Source organism: Oenanthe melanoleuca, chromosome 11 (assembly GCF_029582105.1).
Source record: "Oenanthe melanoleuca isolate GR-GAL-2019-014 chromosome 11, OMel1.0, whole genome shotgun sequence".
NCBI classification, from domain to species: domain Eukaryota; kingdom Metazoa; phylum Chordata; class Aves; order Passeriformes; family Muscicapidae; genus Oenanthe; species Oenanthe melanoleuca.
In genome coordinates, this window is record NC_079345.1 from 15,796,373 (window position 1) to 15,820,505 (window position 24,133).

Consider the following 24,133-nt stretch of genomic DNA (forward strand, 5'->3'; position numbering starts at 1 on the left):
GCTGAAGTGTTTCCACAGCACGAGGAGACCCCTTAGCAGGATGCAGGCAGGCTTCCTACAGATCTTTCTCCAATTTCCCACAAAAGTATTTCAAGGGAAAGCCGTTTCTGGGAAAGGGTTAAACCAAGCCCCTGGAAGCTCCTGGCCAGTGGACTTGGTCACCCTCTGGGGCTCAGCAGAGGCTGAGGGGTTCCAGTGGCAGCAGTTGAGGTGGGATGTGTGACCAAGGCTGTGTGCCACAGTAGCAGATGTCCTGGCCCCTCCTCAATCCCACAGCAGTCTTCACTTCTCCAGATTCTGTATGACCACATTTCGTGTAAAACTAAGATTAAATACACTGCAGCCAAGCAGCTGGAGCTGCTGAGGGGTGTGGAGAGGATTTGTCTTTCTCTGGAGAGAAACCCAAGCACTGACTTCTCTGGCCCATCTAGCAAAGGCTCATCGTCCCTCTTCCCCCCACAGGGACACCACTACCTATTTCTCTTTAATATAAGAAATAAGCAGGTGCCCACTGGGAAGGTCGTGGTGTTCCAGCAGCAGCATTGCACATCCTGCAGCAGAGCAGCTCAGGAACAGAGACACCAGAGTGCTTTGGCCAGTGCCAGGCTCTGACCTCTCTCTTCTCCAGCTCCACTCAGTGCCCGGATTCTGTGCCAGCACAGACCCCATCCTGGCTTCCATCCCAGTGCTGCTGATGTCAGTGGAACACCAATGAGGTCACAGTGAGTGGCCTTGATGTTGCCTTGATGTCAGCACAGTCACGCTGGCAGTCCTGGACTCTGATCTTGCAGGTTGTCTGCAGCCTTCAAGCAGCCTTTGCTGACTTGAAGACTGATTTCCAGCAGTTAGACTGAGCAGTGAGCAGCGAATTCTCAAAGTGGGGATTACCTGTTCAAGGGAATTACCTGTCCAGCCTCCTCACAAGTCTGAGGAGCATCTGAAGGAGTTGAGATATTTTAGCCAGGTAAGCAGCCACGTGACACTCACTCTCCTTCCATTCCCACCAAAAACTTGTAAGGCATAATAAAGGACAGTGTGAATATTAATAGAGATTTGGTTAATTGTGGAAAATGGGATTCCCAAAGTGATGGAAAAGGTGGGAGATGAGAAGTGCCACAAGGCTCTGACAAGTCTTAGTGGCTCATGGGACTGCAGCCAAAGCAAAAGGCTGTTATGCTTCAGGGTCTATTTGTTCTGGGGTTTTACTTCTATCAGTCTAAATTCAGCCACTTAAATATGATCTCATGATGAATCAGGGTGAGGTGGCCTCATGTCCTTCCCTTCTGAAGGATGCCTGGGGACAGCAGTGCATCCTTTGGGTCTGCTGTGAACAGGAGTCTGGATTTTCAGAGTTCCATTGCTGCTCCTTGCAGGCGAGCCAAGACATTCTCCAGAATGGCCTCTAGATTCCAGGGCAGAGGGGCAGAACCTCGTACTCGAATGCTGCTCAGAGAGAGAGAGAAGCCTCTGACTGTGAGTACCTGTCACTGAGCAGTGCTGAGGCTGGAAACTCCCCTCATGTCCATCCTCTCCCTGCCCTGCCTGTGGTCCAGCAGCACTGCGAAGCTGCAGAGCCCCTCCCCACCCCTCTGTGCCGTGCTCTGTTGCAATCTGGGTGCTGCTTGGGGTGACAGCAGGTAAAGAAGCAGGAAGGGCCTTTGCAGGTGTTTCACAGAAATGTTTATTTCAGCCACGTGCGTGCACGGTCCATGGTTCAGAGGCAAAGGCAAAAACTTTGTGAGGGTTCAGGTTAAGTACCTGGGATGAGCGGGACAGGGGAAGAAGCATCAGAGACCAACTACCAGGGGACATGGGGGTGTCACAAGGGTGGGGTTAGGGCATGGGGGCCAACAGGAAAACAGGGTGGGAGTGACCGAAAGGCTGACGGCCAGGGAGAGGCACAGGGCTGAGCAGAAAACAGAGCAGGGCTTGCTTTGGCCAGATAGAACAGCATTGGTTATCAAGAGGAGGCAGCTGAGAGGCCTCTCACGTTCCCTAAGTAGGGAATGCCTTTCTGGGTCTCCACAGTGCTCCTGTGGATGGGGGCTGTCCTGGTGCAGTAGGGACAACGAGTGTTGCTGCAGGGACAGTGCAGAGTCTTGCCTGGCTGTGCCACCGGGGCCAAGTTCAGCCAATGGAAAGCTGAAGTTCTGAGCATGTGCTTCTTTCCCTTTCCCTTTCCCTTTCCCTTTCCCTTTCCCTTTCCCTTTCCCTTTCCCTTTCCCTTTCCCTTTCCCTTTGTCACAGTAATTCCTTCTGTCAGGCTGGACACTCACCTGTGCTGCTCTGACCAAGCTGCCCTTGGGCATGTGAGGGGAGGGGGAAGCTCAAACTCTGCCCAAAGCCCTGAGAGACACGGCTGGTCCCAGCTAGAAGAGGGTCCAAAGCAGCTGCTCTCTCTCATCTCCTGTGTGGGACACAGATCCAGCCCTGCAGACAGCAGTGGAGCCAGGGCCACAAAGGTCCCTGCCTGTCTGGAGCTCACTTGAGTGAAGATGCCCCACTGCTGAGGCTCTGTCAAGGAGATCCCTTTGGTTTCTCCTGTGGAGGGGTCTGTAAGGCAAGAAGGAGAACACAAATGCTAATTAACAGAGAGAACTGAAACTTGTACACATTTCTGAGCACCTCACTCTTGGTCCAACTTTGCTTTCCTGCATCTCTTGGACTCACCCAGCAGTGCTCTCTCCTTGCTGTGAGTTTTGAGTGTTGTGCAGAGATGGAGTTAGGGGAGTTCTGAGAGCTGCTGCCCACTCTCTGAAAAGGTCACTGCCTCAATGCAATGACACTAAAGAGGAAACAAATGCCCAAAGAGCAGAAATGCCCAAACATGTCCCATCAAATCATGGAGAAGCTAATGGGACAGAGCCATGTGCTTGGAGCATGTGCATTGCACTCTGGATTATTCATTGGCTGATGCTAAGTATTTCAGCAGGGAACTTCCAGGCCTTCCAGAACTGTCCTAGACGATGAGATCAGCAATTATTGATCAGTTGCAAGTGACCAAGAAAAGGCTCTATGAACAAGGGCGTTTCTGAGGCTCTTGCTGGTGTTTTGCCTTTCAGCTGACCCCCTCCACCTTCCAGGAGGAGATGTCTCTCACCACCAAGCAGAGGCTGGCCAGAGCTAAGATGCTGCCTCCGATTGTCCAGCCTCTAGCCTGCCATGACAAGGTAGCCTTTCTGTGCCCTTGCTGTTGGATGTGGTATTTGAGGAGGCTGCCAAAAGAGCAGCTTGGCTTGAGCCTGCTCAGTGTGGTCCAGGAGTGTTTGACCGGGCCAGGGCAGAGATGGAAGAGCCACTGTTTGCCCAGTGTGACCTGGGCAGATGCACTCAGCCAGTCTGTACTTCACTGGGGATCAGAGCAGAATCTTCCTGCCAGCAGCTGAAGCTCTCCCTGCTCTCCCTTGCCTCTCCTTGCAGGTCTCAGCAGCTGAGCCAAAGCAGAGCCCACTTCAGCCTTGCCCAGCAGAGGTGGTGTTTCAGAAGTACAGCCCTGGTGAGGTCTGTGAAGTGCCAGTGGTTCTGAGGAACATGGACAAGGTAAGTGCTGGCCCGTGGAGATTTAACACTGTGCTGGAAGAGGAGCGTGCAGAATGGTGCTGAAGGATGGCAACAGGCCACGTCCACCTGTCTCCACAAGTGGCAAAAGCATCATTCCATGTCTTTCCTGCAGGTTTCTCATCTGGTGAAGGTCACCTTGGAGAGCTCCCCTTATTTCCAGCTGGTGGGCCCCAATGACGTGTACCGCAAGGTGCCCCCGGGCCTCTCCAAGGCTGTGCGCATCCTCTTCACCCCTGGGCAGAACAAGGTGGGTCTGCAGCTCCCCGGAGACTGCAGTCTTCTCTGCAAAGTGAGCCTGCAAGGCTGCAGCCACAGCACCTGGCCTGGCTTTTGAGGACCTCTGCTGGTTCCAGTGGAGTTGCGCTGCATCTAGAACTGGGAGATACTCCTTGCCACGCTGAAGATGGGGACAAACGCCCTGTGCTGAGACAGTTTCTTTTCCTGCAGGATTACTTCCACCGGCTCGTCTGTGTCACTGAAAGGGAAGAGCTCATTGTGCCCATTCGGGCCATTGGTGCCCGAGCCATCCTGCAGTTCCCTGACCAGCTGGACTTCTCCCAGTGTGCAGTCAAGTACATCACCCAGAAAACTGTGCTGCTCAGCAATGCTGGCAACCGGGAAGCTCATTTCCAGCTGAGCACCCAGAGGTGAGGCAGCTCATCTGTCCTTGTGCAGAACTCCTTTGGGTGATAACAGAGCTGGTAAAGAGCAACAAAAGAAGCAGAGCATGGGAGCTGCTGCCCTGCAGCCCTGGCTGGAAATGGGCAGGACATGTGGGCTTTGCTGTTGCTTCTCATGGTTTATGCAGGATGCAGCCTTTGAGCTTTCTCTGTCCAGATTTCCTGGAGGCAGCTGGAACGTGTTGGCAGCTAGCTTGCACCCTCCTGGGCACAAGCAGCTTCTGAAATGGTTACTCACCACTGTCAGCCAAACAGACCCATTCTCTGGGAGGCCACAGGCATGTGGTTTTCCCGTGGTCCTCTCAGGAGATGCTCGGTGTGAGCTGTGTTGTGGACAGCCAGTGCTGTTCCTGTCAGTCTCAGGAGACAATCAAACTGTTCCTCCTGTTGGCTGAACTGGAGAGGATAATGCATTTTTGACACAGTATCTGCAAGGAAACCATTGGCTGGTGGCGAGTTGAGGGTTACTTGATGCCAGAGCTCTTGGTGTAGGAGCTGAGGTCAGGAATGCAGCACAGACCTGCTGTCTAACCTGGCACAGCTGAGTGGTTTTGATTTTTTCCCTGGCAAAACAGAGGTCAAAGGCAAATAGACTTTTCTGCTCTGAAACGTGAGGGTCTGAGAGGAGCTTCCACCAAAGCCTGCCAAAGCTATTTAAGCAGGCTCCTGGGATGCTCTTCAAGCACACTGCTGCTTTTGACTGTGCAAATGTGTAGGCAGGCACTTGTAAATCCATGCACAGCTTTTCTCTGGGATTTCCAGACCTTGTTTTGTCACCATCAAAATAGATATCCAATAAAGTCTGGCAGCCTTTTGCAGTGTGCTTGCCAGCTGTTCTACTGAGTGCCCCAGAGCATGTTGGATCCTGCTTGATAGGGATTTAAAAGAGTTTCTGAACTTCATCAATTAAATATTGAAGTAGATGAAATAGAGCCTGGGTGCAATGAAAGAGGGAAAGATGGAGCTTGTGATCTGCTGACTCTGCACAGAATTTTTCAGCATAGAGATGGAGTAATGGCTGCTTGAACCTAACAGAGTGGATTTATTAAAACAGTTAAAGCTGTTTGACTTCAGCTCTTACACCATCACTAAAAAGTAAGGCATGTTAAGATTAGAGGATATTTGGGGTTTTTCCTGCAATAGGTGTTAGTGGACAGATGAGGTAATTTAATTAGCAGTAACTTTTCTGTCTTCCTTGGAGTGAGAGGCAGCTTTTAATGAGATCAATTCTCCCAAAATCAAGTAATGTAATCATGGCAGTGAAGGCACCAGCGTGCAAAAGAATATTTGGTTATAGCAGGTAACTGTACCATGGGACTTGAAGTAGAATGCACCCTCCTTGCACACAGTGTTTACCAAAAGTGCAGGTGAATGGTGTACTGAGAGTCTTGGTCACAAGGTTGCCAGCTTTGCTCACTTGTCAGCTTGTTTGTAAAGCATGTCAGGAGTACCTGGTCCTTGCTATCCTCATGGCCATAACTTTTGCCCAGCTCTGTCAATAAGGGGAGCTGATGCCTGCAGAGAGTAAGCAAGATGCAAATGACCCTTGAGCCTTATTGCAGAGAGCTGGAGGCAGAGTATGGGGCAGATGAGGTCATTTTATCCCCCGGGATCTTGTAAAGAAAGGCTGGATCTCCTCACACTAGAGTCAGTAGCTGTTTCTGCTCCTGTCTGTTCTGTCTCCTGCTGATGGTGGGGGTTTTGCTCCTTGCTTGCACAAGCAAGCAGAAGTGAACTGACTACAAAAGGGATAACATGCCCAGATGTCCCCCAGGAGTCCTGATATCTCTGTGTTGCAGCCCTTTCTCTGTCATTCCGGCCACGGGAACTCTGGGCATCGGTGACAGCATGCAGGTGACAGTGGGATTTCTGCCAATGTGGACTGGTGACTATTCCACGACCCTTGTCATGCACTACGACACAGGTGAGTGCAGGGCACTGCACAGGGCACTCCCTGCATCCCTCTGAGCAGAGCCCTTTCTAAAGCAAAAAGGCCGATGTGGCCATGGCTTTAAAGAGGGAGATGATGACAGTTCTCACGGTGTTCATGTTGTAGTCACCTAGTTTGTAGTCATTTGCCATCTTGACATCCTAGTCGAGCTCCATGGAAATGCCATTTCTAGAAAGCATGTCTGATATTTCTTGTTTGCATCTGGCCTGGGAAGCACTCACCTGGGAAGCTCAACAGGAATGGTGAGCTTGATACTGAAGTCTGAGCCCAGACGAATCCCAGGAGTTGATTTGGAATAATAAAGGTTTGAAAGCTCTGGAAATGAGGGAGCCTTTGGTAGGGCGCTGTTCTAGAGGGTGAAATACTGGCAGGTCGTCCAGGGCATGCTCATGCTGTGCACATGCAGCTCTCAGGTTGCGACAGACATACTGACCCACGGAACTGCTAATTCAGCTGAAAGCTGCGAAACTTTCTTCTGGGACCTGTGGTTTGCTCTGTCCCTTGTGCTTCCATCAGCCAGTGAGCTGAGCAAAGACTCCCGTTTGCCTTGTTGCAGGTGAAGACACCCACACAAGCCTTCATGGAAGAGCTGTGGATGTGGACATCGGGCTGGACAGGAATACCGTGGTGGCTGAGAAGACGTACATCACACTGTCCAACCGCACAACCGTGCTCATCCACAACCAGAGTGATATCACAGCGTGCTTCCAGTGGAAGGCTGTCAGCACTCAGGAACAGGAGAATCACCTGAAGCTGAGGTGGGTTTGCAAGATCCATTGTGGTGGCATACCCTGCCCAAGGGGTCAAGCTAACCTATGGCCTCAGGTGATATTGGTGCTTTTGAATGGCCTAGGGTAAGTAAACCATCCCATCTCTACCTGCCTCCCCCAAGCAGTTCCGTGTCTGGAAAAGCCTCTTGAGGTGGCTGCTGGCTTCCCCCTCAGCTGTGGCAGAGGCTTTGAGCCAGGAGGTTCTCTTGAGGGCTGCTGGCTTTGGAAAGCTCTCCTGAGCTTGCAGGTGTGGAGTGTGGAGTGGAGAGCGTGGAGTGAACAACCATCCTCAGGTCCATTGGGACCCCGTGGCTCAGGGTCAGCCCTTTGCCGAGGAGCTGCTCCTGCACTTGCACTTCTCTCTGCAGATATGTGGCTTATGAAACAAGCTGCTGGCTTTGTCTCTCCTGTGGCTGCAGGCAGTATCTCGGGCTGTGTCGGCAGGAAAAGGACAAGTTGTCTCATTTTCTGATGGAGTGTGGAATGGACGCCACTGGCCAAGAACGCTTTGCTCTTGTCGCCCGCAGCCTCCAGAGTGAGAGGGCAAAGCTGGGAGAAGATCCCATGCTGCTCTCTGATGGGGTTTTCTCCCTTTGGCCGAAGGTAAGTGATGGCAGAGAACCTCCCTTCCTGCTTCTCTTCCTCCTCCTCCTGCTCATCCCTGAAGAAGGTCACTTGACCCATCCCTGCCTCAGCTGGCTTTGTGTGCCATGAGAGAAGCCATCTGCATTCTGCTGAGCTCAGAGTGCTGCTTGCAAAGAGCGTTTCTGCCCTGTGTGCTCCTGGCAGGCAGCAGGAGGCTGACTGAAGCTTCCAGACTCTGTTGTCAGGGTTGTTGATGAGTGTTACTCACTCCTTGTTTGTCCCTGATGCTCTAAAGAAAGGCTTACAGGACTGTGGTTGAAAACAAGAAATGGGAAGTTGGAAGGGAAATGTTTTGCTGTCTCCTTCTGCTGTAGGAGGGCGAGATCAGGCCCAAATGTTGGGCTAGAATCAGCGTGTTGTTCAAGCCCCAGGCAGCCCGGCTCTACCAGCAGACAGTTTACTGTGACATCACAGGTACGACTCCTTGCCCTGCCTCTCTCACCCAGTAAAGGTGAGGTGCAGGTGCTCCCCCAGCTCCCTGGGATCCTGTGGGATTGCTGGGAAGGGTCTGTGCTCAGCAGGGCAGTGCTGGCACATCCCACTGTCCCTGCAGCTGCCGGGGTATGCCCTCTCGTTTGATTTGTTCCCTCTCAGCTCCTCTGAATGCTGCCTGTATTTAGTGTGCTCCTCCTCCCTTGGGAAAAACACTCTCTGAGGTGCACCCAGAAAGAGGAAGAACACAGTTTCTGGCATTCCCTAAAGTTCCACTATCAACAGAGGGCTAGAAGAAAGGATGGTCTCTGTGGGTGTAGCATATCTCCTGAGGGAAGAGAAGGGTCCATATCTTCTCCTGGAACAGCAGGAGCTGGTCTCATGCAGCTCAGAGTCAGGGACTAGCACTAAGGCAGCCTGGAGAATGCAGGCTAGCAGGAGGAATTCCTGGGCTGAAAGAGCAATCTCTCCCCAGGCCGTGAGAACAGGCTGCCCCTGCACCTCACAGGGGAAGGCCTCGGGCCCCGGCTGCGCTTCAGATTTGAGGAACTGAACATCGGGAACGTTTGTGTCAGAGCAACCCCCAAATATGAGGTGAGCAGCAGGGCTGGGCTGGGTCCTGGTGGCTCCTGGGCTAGCAGTGAGCCTATGGAGCTCTGCCATTCCGGGCAGCTTGGGCAGCTGTGATACCAGCCACATTTGGGGGGTTTCTTGGAATCTGCATCTTGCTGATGGGCTCAGGAAGGTGTGTCTGTTGTTCATGAAAGCCCAATCCCTTCTTCTGGGCAGCCTTCCTTGGGGATCAGCTGGGAGGCTTACTGCAAATCGGCTTGACACGTGAAAGCAACACTGGGTCTAAAAGCTGCACATTCAGAGGCTCTTGTTCCAGTCCCAGACAGAAATCACCTTTGTGCTTAGGCTGTCCAAAAGCAGCTGAAGCCTGCATTTGAGTTCAAGTCCATTGCAAAGAGTTTTCAGTCAAGTCCCTCCTGCCTGTTCCTGGGAGTCAGAGGAAAGCCATCCACCCTCCTGGCTCAGCACTGGTCAAAGTGCTTGGCAGTGCTTTCCCTTGTAGGTAGGGAAAAGCATGGCTGTGGGAAAACTTTGGAGGGGAAAGGGGGTTATGAATTTGGGGAAACATAAAAAAAGGGTAATTGGATTTGGGGAAATTTTGAAAGGACTTATTTGGTGGATGGATAAAGGGAAAAGAGGGAGGGAAATATACAAAAGGGACTGGGGGAAGGCACTTATTTGCTTGGAAGGTTTTACAAATGAAGAATTAGGGTTGCTGTAGTGATTTGAGGGCTGTTGGCTTCGGTTGTTGTGTAAAGGACAAATTTTTTAGTAGCTGAAAAATAATTGCAATTTGGTGCATAAAAGCTTCCTTTCACTAGAGATCCATTAGGTCCGGTAACATTTTCTGCTTGGAGACCCTTTTTTCCTTCTACTATGTCAAATTCCACTAATTCGTTGTTTCTTAAACTGCGGAGACATTTTTTAGGGTTATTTTTCTTAATTGCAGTTTGATGTACAAACACATCTTCATTGGTGTCATTTCGGGTGATAAATCCATATTTATTTTTTACATTGAACCATTTAACTGTTCCTAAAACTTTTTTAACAATGATGTTTTTATTTTTGCTGGTGGATTTGTGTTTGTGGCTGTTTTGCTGTGCGTGCTGAAATTGGCAGGGTTTGTGCTGCGGGCAGGCAGCTGCAAGGCTGAAAAAGTAAATTTCCCGCTGTGAGCAGATGTATTTCACTGGCATTTTTCACCCCAAGTTTGTTCCCAGCACGCGAAAGTAAAAAAGAGCAAAGAGTGATGCAGAGTTTGAAACTCACCACAGTAAGGTTAAAAGACAGTCTCGTGCTGGTTGATGTAAATGCAGCCACGAAGAAGTGTCCCAGTTCGGTGCGCCACCTCACCACACTTCAGCCATGGTGTATCTCTCTAGAAAGAGCAAAGTGTTTCTGGGAAGGAAGCAAAGGAACTTTTGTACCTCTTGGTTTCTGGTTTCTCCCACATGCAGTAAGCAGGTTGGCTGCAATGGAAGCTGAACGTGCCCTGCCCATGGTGGGGTTGGGCACACCAGCAGCAGCAGCAGCAGCAGCAGCAGCAGCTCTGTGCTGATTTCTCTGGGAATGCTGCAATGCCCAGCGTTGCTCTTAGGGCCTTAAGGCTGTGAATGTACCAGGAGCAGCTCTTCTGTGCTGCTGGTCAAAGTGGACTGTCTGTGCCAGTGGGGAAGCCCCAGAGTGGTTATGTGATTATGTGAAGTTTATCACTGCTTTGCATGAAAACCCCAAAGCCATCCAAAGTTGTAGTTCAAAGTTGTATTTTTTGCTTCTGCCAAGCAGCAGCACAGGGCATCTTCTGCCTTTTACAGGTGGGAACGGTTTAATTCAAAGGTACCTCAGATTTCTGTGGGAAAGGAAGATTCCTCACGTATTTGCATTTGGCTTTTCTGCTGCTGCAGGCAACCCTGCTCAACAAGGGGCCTATTGAGGCTCCCTTCAGCCTTGTCCCTCCAGCCTCAGACATGGGCTCCTGCTTCACCTTCCTGCCTCAGGAGGGCATCCTGGCACCGAACAGGCTCCAGGCCATTCGCATCTCCTTCTGTCCCACCGTCCTGGGGGAGTTCCAGGAACAATTCTGCTTCCATGTGACTGGATCCCCTAACCCTGTCACCTTGACTATCAGGTGAGGAGAGCTTTGGGAGCTTGCTGGGCACATCTGTAGCTGTCTCTGGGTAATCATCTCCCATCTACCTTATTTTGTGGTGCAGCAGAGAAAAATGGTATTGCCTGAGGTGCCAATCTTGGCTCTGCTTCTGGCATCCCTTTAGTGTGGGGGTGCCTGCTGCCCTGTGTGGGTACCCAGGAGCTGGAGTGACTACTCCCTGCAGGGATGCCTCCTGCTTAGACTGTGGCAGTGTGGGATGGATCAGCTTTGGGCAGTAGCTGCTCTGGGATGTCCCACCTGAACACCCAGCAAGGTCCCCAGGGCTTTGGAGATGGGCCAGCCTGGGTGATTTGGCACCAGCAGCAGTGCTTTTAAAAACTTCCCTTAATAATCCATCCCAGATGGGCAGCAGCAGCCTCACCTCACATCAAATGGCCACACTGTGGGGGACAAGCTGTGCTGCCAGCTCCTGTGCAGAGAGTGCTCTGGTACCTCCTTTTCACAGCCAGGAAAAGGCTGATGTGGGAGACAGGGAACAGTGCAGCAGGAACTGTCCCAAGGACATGGACTGGTGCCATTGCAAAAGTTAACACACTCAGCAAAGGGTAATAGTGGGGAAAAAAAGAAGAAAAGTGATGGCAGGAGAAGTCAAAGTCACTTCTCAGGACCACAGCAGCCTTGAGGGCTTGTCCCAGGCAGTCTGTCAGCTGCTGCCCGCTCTGCTCTGGCTGCCTCCAGTCCACATGGTGCTGTGCTGAGCACAGGCTGCTGGGTTGATTTGAAAGCCAGGGTGGCTCTGAGAGCAGCTTTATCCCCGCCCTCCCGAAGGACAGCCGAAGCCTTTGCGAGTCCCTTGAACAAAGCCACTCCTCCTTGCTCTGTCCTGGCAGGGGCTGTGTCGTGGGACCCACTTTGCTTTTCGATGTGCCCGCCCTGCACTTCGGCGACGTCTCCTTTGGTGAGTGTGCCCTGGGCTGGCGCCAGAGCGGGAGCGCTTTGTGTGTTGCTGGAACGGGGCACTTGAGCAGAGGAGTGTTTGTGCCTCCACCACAGCCTCTTCAGGCTGCTAATTCCGAGGCTGCTGGTGTCTCAGGTACCCTTTTGCCATTGTGAGGTCAAAGAGGACCAAAGGAACAGAAAGTCAGCATCGCTGTTCGGCCACTTCTCATTTCCTTTTGAATAAGTGGCACGATATAAAAAAGGCAGCAGGCAGGAATATGGTTCTGCAATAGCAGATGCATCCTGCTTAATCTGATTTTGTTCCTAAGGCTTCTTCAGCTGAGGGCAGCTGTTCTATCATAGCTTCTTGGAACTGTGCTGCTGCCTGTTGTCTACATCTTGTCACCTCGGTGGCGTTTGAGACTGGGACATCCTTTTTGTGCCTCTCTGGTGCCTGTTTTGTGCCATTTGTCACTGCTGGAGCCGGCAGTGATGACTGTTGAAGGGCATGGAGAAGCCCTGGGCTGTGCCTGGAGTTGATAATTTTTCCTCCCCATCTGTGTTCAAATGACTCTTGGTAAGCAGGCTGTGGGAGATGTCCCCTCCACACAGAGCTGGCCAGCCAAACCATATATCCTCTGCAGAGAGCTGTAGTTCGGGTAACAAAGAGGCAAAATGCAAGCACAGTTTTATCCTGCCAGGATATTCACACCAGGAGTCAGGAGATATTGATGCCTAACGGGATATTTGTGTCCTTTCCTTAGGTTTTCCTCACACCTTGGAGTGTCGCCTGTGCAATGCCTCCCTGGCACACATGCCCGTCGAGCTCTACATTATTGGGGATGGTTTGGGAGAGCGCAGCGTTGACAGCTTTGCTCAGATGGGCAGGCACAGTAACCATCTCTGGAGGAAGGGAGCTGGAGGTTCTGTGGGGCCAAGAGAATTTGCCATAAGTCCCTGCAGAACGACCGTCCGTGCCCTGGGATCCCAGCTTATCACGGTAAGGGAAGAGTCCAGCCACTGGGGCTGAGGCTTCCCTGCAGTGTGGGAGGGCTTTAGCTCTGCTGCCAGCTTTGGGCATCGTGTCAGTGAGATCTGCACTGGCCTGAGGCCTCTGTTAGCTGGCTTACTCGGAATATTCCTCAAGGCTTCCAAAACCACAAGCTGAAATCACGTACCAGGTGGTCAAGTACTGCAGCTGTTCTTGTGTTTTTGTGAGCAATTTCTTTGATTACAGGTGGGCAGAGGAAGGATGAGGACAGAAGGTGGCTGTTAAAGAGAGAGATATCATTGTATAAAGTAGTTTTCTTTCCTTCCTGGTCTCATTTCTCATCTCCTGGGCAGCAGATGAGTACTCAGTGCAGGGATCTTCAGTGGGGACAGGAAAGACTCTGCAGTCATGAGCTGCCCAGCATGTGCTGGGCCACACTTTGCCCTCAGCTTCTTGCTGTAAAGCTGAACTCGTTGTGTTCAAGACAGCAGACTTCTTCTGCATTTATGTTGTTGCAGTCAGGTGAAAACTTAGTCCCGTTAACAAATCTGATATTGTCAGAAGGCTTTTGTTACTCCCAAAGACTGTGCTCTACTTATGGAGCAGCAGAGGAACTAAGGCAAAATCCTCCCTTTCTGTAGCACGGAAGAAGGTTTGGAGGACAGCACACATGGCTGATGAGATTTTGGGAGCGAGCAAATCCTTGCTGCACTTCTTTTCTCTTCTACCAGGTCACCCTGTGCTCCAACACGGCCAGAGAGTACAAGCTGGAGCTGGTGGTGGACGTGATTGGTGTTGGCCTCAAGTGGTTGACACTGCCCCTCACAGCCAGGTACCAAGGCTTTCCTTGCAGCCTCTTGTCTTTCCTCGTGCATCCAGCACCAGCACGCTGCCTGGCTGCAGCTCCAAAGGAGAAGTGCTGCTTAATGAGCTGCATCTGCCCATCTAGACACGAGCAGAGTGCTGGGAAAGCAGCCCATGGTGAGATGCCCCTCTGCTCCCAGCCAGGCATGACCCTAGGCCTTTTCCTAAAGGAGCCAGAATAACATTAATTGTTGGCCTGGGGCTTGATGCTTGAGATGGAACAAACTTCCCAAGGGTTGCCTGTCCTTGCTCCTGCAAGTGGTGAACTTGGGCTGGCTTGTGAGCACCGTGCAGCATTGGTTTGGGAGACAGTGAACAGCCTGCTGAGAGCTGGGGTCTGGTTCACTTCAACAGTGCACATGCAGTGGGGAAGAGGCTCCAGGCAGGGGTGGGGAGGGCAAAAGATCTTACAAAGAGCAAGATAGTCCTTGATGTGCCAGGTGAGCTCAGGTTTTGCTGCTTCCCTCTGGTCTTTTGAGTAATGTTCTCAGAGCTGAGGCCAAAGATTGGTCTTGCTGTTGCAAAATTCTATCCTGCTATGCTGCTGTGGGTATCAGTAGAATGACAAGAGAGATGCAGTTCCCTGGTGCTGTTCCCTCTCCCAGGCAGAGCCATCCAGTCAGTGCCTGGGCTGCAGCTTTGTCAAGCAAGTGCAGCTGGGGACAGTCAGGTAGAGACACGTGGGGTGAAGAACGGAGGGAGCTGTAGGAACTGTAGCCTTGTGCCCGCCACTGCAGGAAGAGATGACTCCGTTTTCAGGCAGGACTGCGGTGCTGTAGGAGAAAAGGGAGTAATTTCCACTGATACACCAGAGTCTTGTGTTCCTTCAGCCTTGGTGGGCACTGGTGCCCTTTGGAAAGGCTCCTCCAGAGCTCACGGGCCACTGGGACTGTTACAGGAGTCCTTGCAAGTGTCCTTGGGCAAAGAAGGGGCAAAACTGCCAGGACAGCTCGGGAGCAGGGCACATGCTGTGCTTGGGCATTTGGAAGCCTCTGCAGTGCAAAGCCTCGGGGTTTGTCCCTCCTTGCCAAGAGGCGTTTGAGTGAAAAGGAGTTCAAGGTGATTTATCAGTGTAGGACTACTGAATTTGTATCAGCGTATCAGTGAAAAGTTGGATTTGTCAAATGCCTCATGCTCCATTCCATTCTCTTTGAGGACAAAAGTTGTCAATGCTCTCAGTATCTCAGTTGCCTTGGGGTCCTTTGCTTGCCCAGATGCATGCTGCCTGCCCTGCGAGTGCTCGACCCTGTCGTGTGGTTCGACCACTGCTGCCTGAAGTTCCCCTACGAGGAGAAGGTGACGCTCGTGAACGACAGCGACTGTCGCGGCTGCTACCGTCTGCTCTCTCAGGTTTGCCTTGCCTCCAGCTCCTCCCCTCCAATGTTACTGGGGGGGTTATTAGGGGAACAAAAGGGCTTGGATCAGACCTTGCTGGTTTCTATTCAAACCTCACAGTTTTCTGAGAACAGGAACCTGAATAAAAACTTTAGGAAACAACTGAACATCTCGAGGAAGATGTTTATGTCCTAGTCTTTGACTTGTTTGCAAGTGGGAGAGCTTAGAGGGCAGTAAAAATCTGATGCAAGGAGGCTGTCAGCACAGAAGTGGCTGTCTGTGGATGCAGCAACATTCCGACCCCCTTGGGGATGCTCAGCACCTACACCTTGCATCTTGTTGTTTGCCTTTTTGCTTTCTTCTGAGAATTTTTACAAGTGCGTGTGAATTGCACACACTTGTGGTAGATGTTAAGGAGTTTAAAGCTTCCTCGGTTCTGAAGTTGCTTTTGATTCTGTCCCTTGCAGGAGCACAAGGAGAAGGCCACTGCATGGTACTGCAGCTCTGCGCCGTCTGGGATTATCGAGGCTCGCGGCTCGGTGCAGATCCCGATCACGCTGGAGGCTCAGCAGCTGGGAAAGTGCAGCGCCACTGCTGAGGTGGCCGTGTTTGGGAGAGAAGGATCCCCGCTGGTGAGAGCCAGGGGAGATGTGTGCCTGCAGCAGCTCCTGGCAGCGGGGCGTAGAGTGGACAGGGATCCTTCAGGAGCTCGTGCTGTACGGCTGGTGTGGACAAGGACAGAAGGGATGGGTGGCACAAGAAGCAGCTTGTGGCTTTCAGGTGGGATCGCTGCAGAACCCACACTTGCTCCAGGCCTTCTGTTTCAGTCTGCATCACTGACAGCTTCAAAGGGCTATCATTATCCCCAGTTTAGGAATGCTCTAGGAGCTGGCTAATGTTTTCAAACTCTCCTTGTTGAGATTCTTTTTTCTTTGACCTTTCCTACCTTCTTCCTGGAACAGGAACTCCATTTACGGTGCATTGCCCATGGACCAGTTGTCCACATCCACCCGAGGGAGATCAACTTTGGCACTATCCCAGTCTTGAAAGACAAGTCCAGAATTATCCACCTGGAGAATCACAGTGTCATTCCTGCACCCTTCTGGGTAAAGATGGTGAGTGTCTGTGGGGCTGTTTTCCAGTGAAAATGGACGTTTAGTAGCAGCCCTTGACTTGGTTTTTGTATGCAATGTTTCTGTATTGATCTGTGTGAGTGGAAGCAGGATATTCCATCCGAGTGCAAGCAAGAGGAGCCAGGGTCTCAGGCCCACCTCTGTGAAATGGTTTGCAGAGAGGCTGGAGCACAAATGAGTCTGGATGATGTTTGCAAGTTCTCTCTTTATTTTGTGAAGATATTTAGCTGTGCAAGTTACGGTTTTGGGGGGGCTGAGATCAAGAGAAGCCTGTGGCCCATTGCTCCTGAGAGGGCATGGATTTCCCCATGGATTCCCCATTGCATCTGCATTTGCTTTGTGCCAACGTTCTGTTGATGACAGAAACCAGGGTGTTAGATCTGCCCTCAAAGTGCTCGTGGGAAGGCAAGTTTCACAGCTCCTGTGGGTCAGGCCTGTAGGGCTGTTGCACACAAATGCACAGTGAGGGTTGGGCACCCCCTGGTCTCCGTAGCATTGCAGAAAATCTCTGGAGAAGAGCTGCACAGAAAGGTGGCTTCATTGGTGGAGGTTACACAGAGGGGACAAGCAGCAGGGTTGGATCTGTAGCTGCTCCTCTGGCAATTGGCTGTGGCTTGGGGCTGAGTGGGATGTGCTCCCTGCTGGAGGGGGCATCTGTGAAGGTCTTGAAAAGAGCTTTAAAAAAAGATTTGATTTTCAAGATATTGGGTGGGTTCAACTTCTGGAGCTGGTTAAAGCCAGCCCTGACACTGTGGACTTGTTTGTGTTTGTGGATAAAGCGTTGGATGTTGTGTTGGAGTCCAGGCTCAGCCTCCTGGGCCAAGGAGGAGTGGGGCAAATTTTCCTCTTGCTGCTTTTCCAGCTGTTGGGGGATAATGCAGCCTTCAAGTGGGGGATTTTTCCAGGACAGCTGTGTCTAACTCCACAGTGCAATTCTGCTTTCAGCCTCTTCAGGGAGCAGTGCAGCTTGGCTGGGTGGGCTGGCACGTAAAGGATGGGTTTCACATGCTCGTAGCAGGGCCGGACCTGCAGAGCTGTGTCTGTGCAGCTGAGCTGGTGCAAGGCCTTTCCTCCCTCCCCGGGGCACTTGCAGCTCTCTCACCCATCTGTAGAGGGAGGTCCATGAGAAACCAGAGAATGAGATGCTTGGGAAGGCCATGCCATGACCAGAGTGCATGTCTTGCAGGTGTTTTTTTCTGCTTCCTGCTTTCCTGCTCTGGTATAACCATTTAGAGGTGACTTTTCCAAAGCAGAGGACGCTGGGGCCCCTGTCCACAGCTGATGATGGATGGGGAGTGAGGGCTTCAGACCTTTAGGGGCTGTTGAGAAGCACTGATGGCCCCTCAAGAAAGGAGACTTTGGGTTTTTCTCAGCTGGCTTTGCAGAGTTATTCTTCAGGCTCTCAGCAGTGTCCTCCAGCTGTGTGGCTGCTGGGCTGGGATTTGAGCAGTCGTGGCTTCCTCCAGCCTTGAGCCTTTGTGCAGACCCAGCTCTGCTGTCGGGAAGCCAGGAGAGAGTGAATAGCTTTCCTTGGCAAGCCCTCCAAAGAGAGTTGGGAGAGGGAATGACCTTCTCCTGAGGAGGAGCATCCCTTGGGTTGAGCAAAATGGGGCTAATGACCTCAGTCTGTTAAAAGAAGCTAAAATACAGGTTGTATAAATTCTTGGAGGATTGCTGTTGCCAGACACCACAGCTTACATTTAGGAAATAATAAATGTTTAGAGTTTTTACACTCATCTCTTTAGCCTTCCTGTTTCCTGTAGCTCACAGCAGAGCAGGGTTTATGGCTCCCATCCTGAGTTGATGTTTGCCTTGTCTTACAGGCCAGGAAACGCTCATGCTGGAGGATTGAGCCCAGTGAAGGAGTGCTCCACCCTAAGTGTGAGGTGTTGGTGACTGTGACAGCAAGCCTGGATGACAGTAAGGAATTCAAGGACCAGGTGAAGGTGCTCATTGAGAACAGCCATACGACCATCATCCCTGTCCAGGCTGTGGGCATTGGCACCACAATTGTCACCGACAAAAATCTGCGTTCGGAGCTCGACTTGAAGTCCCACTTCAGGTAGGAGACTCTCAGCTTCCACTTCTCCTGTGGGTTCAGCAAGGAATAATTTTTCCATAGTCCTTCAGGCTAGATCTTCTTCAATACTCAAGGCCCCAGCTCTGTTTCCCTGAAGCCACAGGAGTTGCTTTAGAAATACATCAGCTGAGAGTCGCTGGATGTCCTGGAAAGCTCCGGAAATGGAAAAGCTGGAAGGCCTGGCCAGGCTGCAGCTTTGAGCCTGGGCAGCCTTTTGGGTGGAGGTTACATTGCAGAATGTGCAGTCAGGGAATGCCGCCAGGGTGAAGCTGCAGCTGAGCGAGCACAGGGCAATAGCAGCTGCCATGACATTTTCCATCTCTCTTCTGTGCCAGCTGCAGTCCCTGCTGTTACCAGTTCACGGTGACCAACAGAGGCCGCCGCGCCCAGCGGCTGTACTGGGGCACAGAAAGTGTCAGCACGGCTGGGCAGAGCACTCGGCGCCCCGGCCCCCGTGGCAAAAAGAGCAAAAAGGCTTCCCGGAGCCGCAGCCGGGGCAGCCCCGTGTTCAAGGTGCGGCCGCTGCAGGTGGACCTGGGGCCGGGCCAGAGTGCGGAGATGGTGCTGGAGGGCTGCTCCAGCACTGCCCAGGTGAGGCCCCTGCCGAGGGCAGAGCCTTCCCTGCCAGATCCCCCACTGCAGCTCCTTCTGCAGCCCCTTGACCTTTGCCTGGCAAAAGGAGCCAGTGACTTCAAGAAACTGTTTTAAAGCCAGTTGCTTTCCTTGCTGGCCACCATCAGGTGCTAAGGCTCTTTTGTGTTTCCATAGCTACCATAAACCCAGCTTGCTGCTCCCAAAATACAGGCTGAAGGAGGCACTGCTCCTTCGGGCAAACAGGGGTTGCGGCTGTCACGTGCTGAGGCAGAAAGGAAGAGCAGAGTGAATAAGCTGCACTCAGACTAGAAGGCCAGGCAGCAAGTAAATTAAACTACTGTCAAGTGCTATTCTTCTGAGGGAAGCAGGGAGTAAAACAGGAGCCCTGTGAATGGCAGGAATGTCTGGGAGCAGCATTGCTTTTCCTCTGAAGACAAACATGGGCAGAGGGCTGGTCTAGCCCTGAGTCCTGGAGAGGGAGAACACAGTGTGCCAGCTCTAATGATCAGTGCAATGTCTAGCCAGGCAGGAAGCTGTTCCCAGGGATCATTATAATTGACAAACTGACTTCTGTCAACTTTTCTATTCCTGCATGCTCCAGTCTTTCAGCCAAGCCTGGTGTCCCAGGGGCAGCTAGGTTTTGCAGCACCCTTGGAGAGCAACTTAGAGGGGGAGATTTTAGCAGAGGCTTGCGACCTTTCTTTCCAGGGGAAATGAAACTCTGCAGAGAAGCTGCCACCTAAGTCCAGTGTGCATTCCTTGGCTCCAGGACCCTTGGGCACAGATATTTAGAGTAAACAGGCAGCAGCACAGAAAGAAAAGAGAGCTATTGAGGAGGGAAGAGACTAATTACAGTCACCAAGAATAAGTGACAGGAATAGGGCCCATGGGTGGGTGGCAAGCCGGTGTGGGAAGCATGGCCTGCCAGCACACACTGGGCAACAAGTGACTCTTGCACGCAGGAGGTGAAGGAGAGGCTGCTGTGTTATGCTACAGTGGGGAAAGAGATAGAAAAGAAACAGATCCTGCAAGTGAATGTCACCTGCAACTTCATTTGCCCTGCTGTGCAAATGTCTTCCACAGCAATCACCTTCCGTGTAGAAAAGGTAGGTCTCCTGATTGCACCCCGGCATTTAAAGGTGCAACTCCTAAATTGGCTGGAAGTAAATAGAAATAGATGCACTTCTGGGGCTGAAAAATGCGAAACACTTTGGAAGGGGAAGGAGGTCTATGGCCGCTTGAGGTTGTTTTCCCTTGTCTCCTGTTTCTCTAGAAACCCAGTGATGTCCTGAAGCTGCAGTACCAGCCTCTGTCTGTGAAAAACATCTGCTCGCTGCCGTTCAGCATTGTGCTGCACGTGGAGCACCCGTTCCGAATCTGCAGCAAGGACCAGCGGCCCCTCCCTGCAGATTCCAAGGTGAGAGTCTGTGGCCTTGTTCAGCGGGGTCTGAAGAGGAGGGATGTGGTGCTGCACTTCTGTTGAGAAGCCCTCAAGTTGAGAAGTTTATTCTGTAGTGTCAGCAGTGAATCGGCCAGAGCTGCATCAGCAGAGCTGCCGAGGGAATCCAAATCTTATCTGAATTGGGACCATTCATGCTGGCTGTAAAACACGAGGAGAGGGGAGTGGGAAAGCAGATTGGGGCAAGCCATGCACTAAAGGTGTCTCCTGGAAAGCATCTCAGCTCTCCAGCAGCATCCCCTTGTCTTGCTGCTGAGCACAGAACCACAGATCTGAGAGAATCTCAGGGCAGAGAATCTTGGAGCAGGCAGACAGATCCTCATTGTAAAGAACGGAGGGTGGACTGAGAAGCCCACGCTGGGGTGGCACTTTGAACATTTACTGTTTCCTGCTGTCACACCCTGGGACTTGATCACAAAGGTGATTAATGCTTTTCATCTCCTTGCAGCCCATGCCGCTGGATGTAGGAGAGGAACTTAATCTCTGCATCCGGTTTAACCCGGCTTATGAGAAGGATTTGCACAGCCGGGTGGCAGAGAGGGTGCTCAGGATGCGCTTCGTGGAGCATCCTCACGAGGAGCAGGTGACTGTTCGGGGAGAAGTCTACTTCCCCAACCTTGATCTGGAGTCCGAGTTCGTGGACTTTGGCTGCATCATCAACGACACAGAACAAGAACTGCGCATGGAGATGACCAACTGCGGCCCAATTGCTGCCAAGTACCACTGGTCACTGCTGACAGACGGCCAGGTGAACACCATAAGGTGTGTGCATCATCCCTGTGCTGCTCCAGCACAGACCTGCTCCAGCCTGGTTTTGCAGTGGCTGCTCCTGAGCTCAGCACGCCAGCACCCAGCCAGCGGCTGCATCCCGCTGAGGAGCTGCTCTTGCAGGCATCTCTCTCTCCCACTACAAGTCCATGCTGACAGTTCTGTTATTTTCCAGATTCAAGCCTTCCCCACCTAAGTTCAAACGCCAGTCATCCAAGAAGGAGGGAGGGTTTCTGAGGAGATACACCAAGGCTGAAAATGTGGAGGAGCCAAGCAAAACCCCAAAAACAATACAGAACTCTGCCCAGCAGCCAGCAGATGCAGAGGACTGCCTGGAAGCAGAGGTAGATTTTCTTGTGCACCTACTGCTTGCATTGTCTCCTCAGCTTGCACAGTTTTTCTTTGTTTCGGGAGAAGCAAAGCCGGAGAGATGCAATGAATAGTGAGGCTGAATGTTTTCAGATAGAAGCATAAAAGCAATCATCTTTATTTCCCACTTGTTGCCATGTACGCACAAGTAAACCAAGGAAATCCAAGTGGCCATCCTAGAATCCTTTAAGGGACTTTCTGAGATTGTGTAGTTCCCACTCTCCCTGCCTGAGTGCTTGGGGACACCCAGTTCCCTCAGGCAAGTTTGATGCAGGAGGTGCAGATGGAGCCCAGGTCTCATCTGTGGTGAGCTTGGAGCCACACTCGACTGATGCCAGGGACATTTTCACGCTTGGTTTGTGCCCAGGTCCCTTTTCAGCTGCTCCTGGTGTGGTGAGGTGGTGGAGCCTGCAGCAGAGGGATCTTGCTCAGACCAGCCAGCTGGTCACTGCAGCCCATGCTGCTTGTTTTCCAGGCGCTGCCATCCCCTGCTGTGGAGCCTCAGAGGCCGGTGAGGAAGAGAGCATGGCGCCGGTTCTCAGGGGTGGAGCGCCCCAAGCCTGGCATGCAGGAGGTGAGTGGGGATTGCTCTCACATCCATGTTCCCAATGCAGAAAGCAGTTCTGTAGCCCCACTCCCACTGTGGCCCTCAGTGTTGGCCACAGAGGGACCTCACATCCCTCCAAGCCCTTCACAAAGTGCTGCTGAAGCAGCTGGTCACTGAAGAGGCCATGGGGGCAGTTTTGTAGGGCTGTCCCAGGATGCTCTCTGTGCAGCCCCTGTGCAGGGCATTGTTCCCATTGACCTCATCAGGTGGTCAACAGGAAACTTTGGTGGGAAATTTTGGCTGGAGCTGCTTGAGAGAGCAGCACGTAAATCAGAGAGAGAAGGAAGAGCTTCAGAAGTCAGATGAGCCTTCCCCCAGCTCCAAGGGCTCCCACCTCCAAGTCTGCTGTTCTTCTGAGGGCAGTGAGAAGTGTTTGCAAAGAGCAGTTCTGCAGCACAGAAAATTCCTTGCTGCCGAGAGACATTACTTTAATGTAGTGTTTAGTCATGGATAAGTGATAATGGGAGAAGATTTTCCCCATGATGCCTCCTCTGGTCAGTGGCATGGACACAGCGTGAGATTAGGGTGATTCTGGCTGTGTTTGGAGGACAGGCCCCTCCAGCTATGACTGTGCTTTACTCCAAGGCACAGCTGCTCTTCTGCATCCATTTGCACACTCAGCACCTCCATCTCTCCCCAAGCAGGTTTTTGATGTCCGGCCCCTGTGGGGTGAGCTGCAGCCGGGAGAGAGCCACACGGTCACCTTCACCTTCTTTGGCCACGCCAACATCGCCGCCCGTGTCACGGCGCTGTGCCGCGTGCAGGGCGGCCCCACCTACCGGGTGGTGGTGGCTGGGGAGGCTTCACCCCTGGCTACCAACTGGATGTGGAAGAGATGGACTGAGGGCCTCAGGTAGCACAGCCTTCTCCTGGCACAGCTCCTTGTCTTGGAATCACGGCCACTGGGTTCCTGCCTGCCTCAGAGCCAGGCTCTCTCCCCTTCTCATCTCCTTTCTTGGCTCTGGGGCTCCAATACAACCTTTGAGAGATGTGTCCAGCATCCAAGCTGATTTAAACTGCCCATCTCCACCCTCCCTGAGAGCCGCACACGCACACCCTTCAACAAAGCAACTCCATTGGATCCCCTTTGCACCCGGCCAGAGCAGTCCCTGTCCCCTTTGCCCTTGGATGGTTCTGGGGAACTCACATTCTCTCCTGACCGCCAGCTTTTCTGTCCCCTCTCCTCTCATCCTACTTCCTTTTGGTCAGCTCTTCAACCCTGTCCCTCTCCCAGCTCACAGCAGCACCCAGCAAACCAACCTGAACAAATCCAAACAATCCAAACAACAACACAGAGAACCAACAGCTTCTATTCTTTAGCTCAATAACCTTTTGGCTTCATCTCACACACCTCACCTGCCATTTCCTTTGTTTCTCCTGGCTCTTGGTTACCCCTCAGAGTGCAGAGGGCCTGGTCCCCGTGTTCATTTCTTATTGCTCTTTGCCCTTACGTGGTTTTACCACCTCTCTGTAGTGGAACTGGTGAACTTGGTGATTTCCAAATGGCCTCGTTCATGCCAGCCCCCATTTACTTTTGTTATTGGTGGATGATTCCATTAAGCATTTCTCTCCTGGTCTGGAATACAGATGTTAAGCAGAAAAAATTGTTATTTAAAAAAAAAGAAACAACTTTGCCTATTTCTACACCTGTATAATGGGAATGATGTGGTTTCTTCTGCAGTGCTGATGACGACCTCTTGAAATCAGATGAGGATTCATCTGAAACCGAATCATCCAAATCTCCAGAAGACAAAGCTTGACAAGTTCAGTCCTAAAATTCTTTCAGGAGCTGGGAAGCTCTGCATGAGGAAGTTTTTCTACGCTAAGCCAGTGGATGCTTTGACATGTGACAATATGGAAATTCACTTACTCTGAAGGACCCAATGAATGAACTGAAGAACCTACTGTGTGATAAGAACCTTGAGGATTGGCATTGGCATACTTTGTTTACCAATAAAGCAGGGAAAGGAATGTCTTATGTTAAGAAATCTGTGAATGCTGAGCTCTGTACCCAGGCATGGTGCAAATTACTTGAGATCCTGCGCAGTCTTCCTCTTCTTCCAGATGAAGCTTTTAGGGACATAAAGCTGGATTCTATCCACCTCTGTGAAGTACCTGGAGCTTTTATGGCCAGCCTTAACCATGACTTGAAGTCCCATCATGTCCCTTGCCACTGGAATTGGATAGCTAATACTCTAAACCCGTATCATGAAGCCCATGACACCCTTGTGATGATCACGGATGATGATCTCATCGCAAATGCGTTGCCTTG

At 51.8% G+C, this 24,133-nt stretch overlaps 1 protein-coding gene across 1 annotated transcript; it reads left to right on the top strand.

The window, feature by feature from the left end:
- Window positions 1-774: 774 nt before the first annotated feature.
- Window positions 775-23,843, top strand: LOC130257786 (hydrocephalus-inducing protein homolog). Its single transcript, XM_056500634.1, has 27 exons — window positions 775-964; window positions 1,374-1,473; window positions 3,063-3,170; window positions 3,421-3,540; window positions 3,674-3,808; window positions 4,009-4,208; window positions 6,041-6,165; window positions 6,749-6,950; window positions 7,382-7,565; window positions 7,922-8,021; window positions 8,515-8,633; window positions 10,517-10,740; window positions 11,613-11,680; window positions 12,426-12,661; window positions 13,384-13,484; window positions 14,731-14,866; window positions 15,319-15,483; window positions 15,814-15,966; window positions 17,808-18,046; window positions 18,400-18,655; window positions 19,621-19,764; window positions 19,932-20,075; window positions 20,566-20,879; window positions 21,061-21,229; window positions 21,730-21,828; window positions 22,506-22,714; window positions 23,543-23,843. The coding sequence occupies exons 2-27, from the start codon at window positions 1,396-1,398 to the stop codon at window positions 23,619-23,621; spliced, it is 4,107 nt and encodes a 1,368-aa protein (XP_056356609.1). The 5' UTR covers window positions 775-964; window positions 1,374-1,395; the 3' UTR covers window positions 23,622-23,843.
- Window positions 23,844-24,133: the final 290 nt, after the last annotated feature.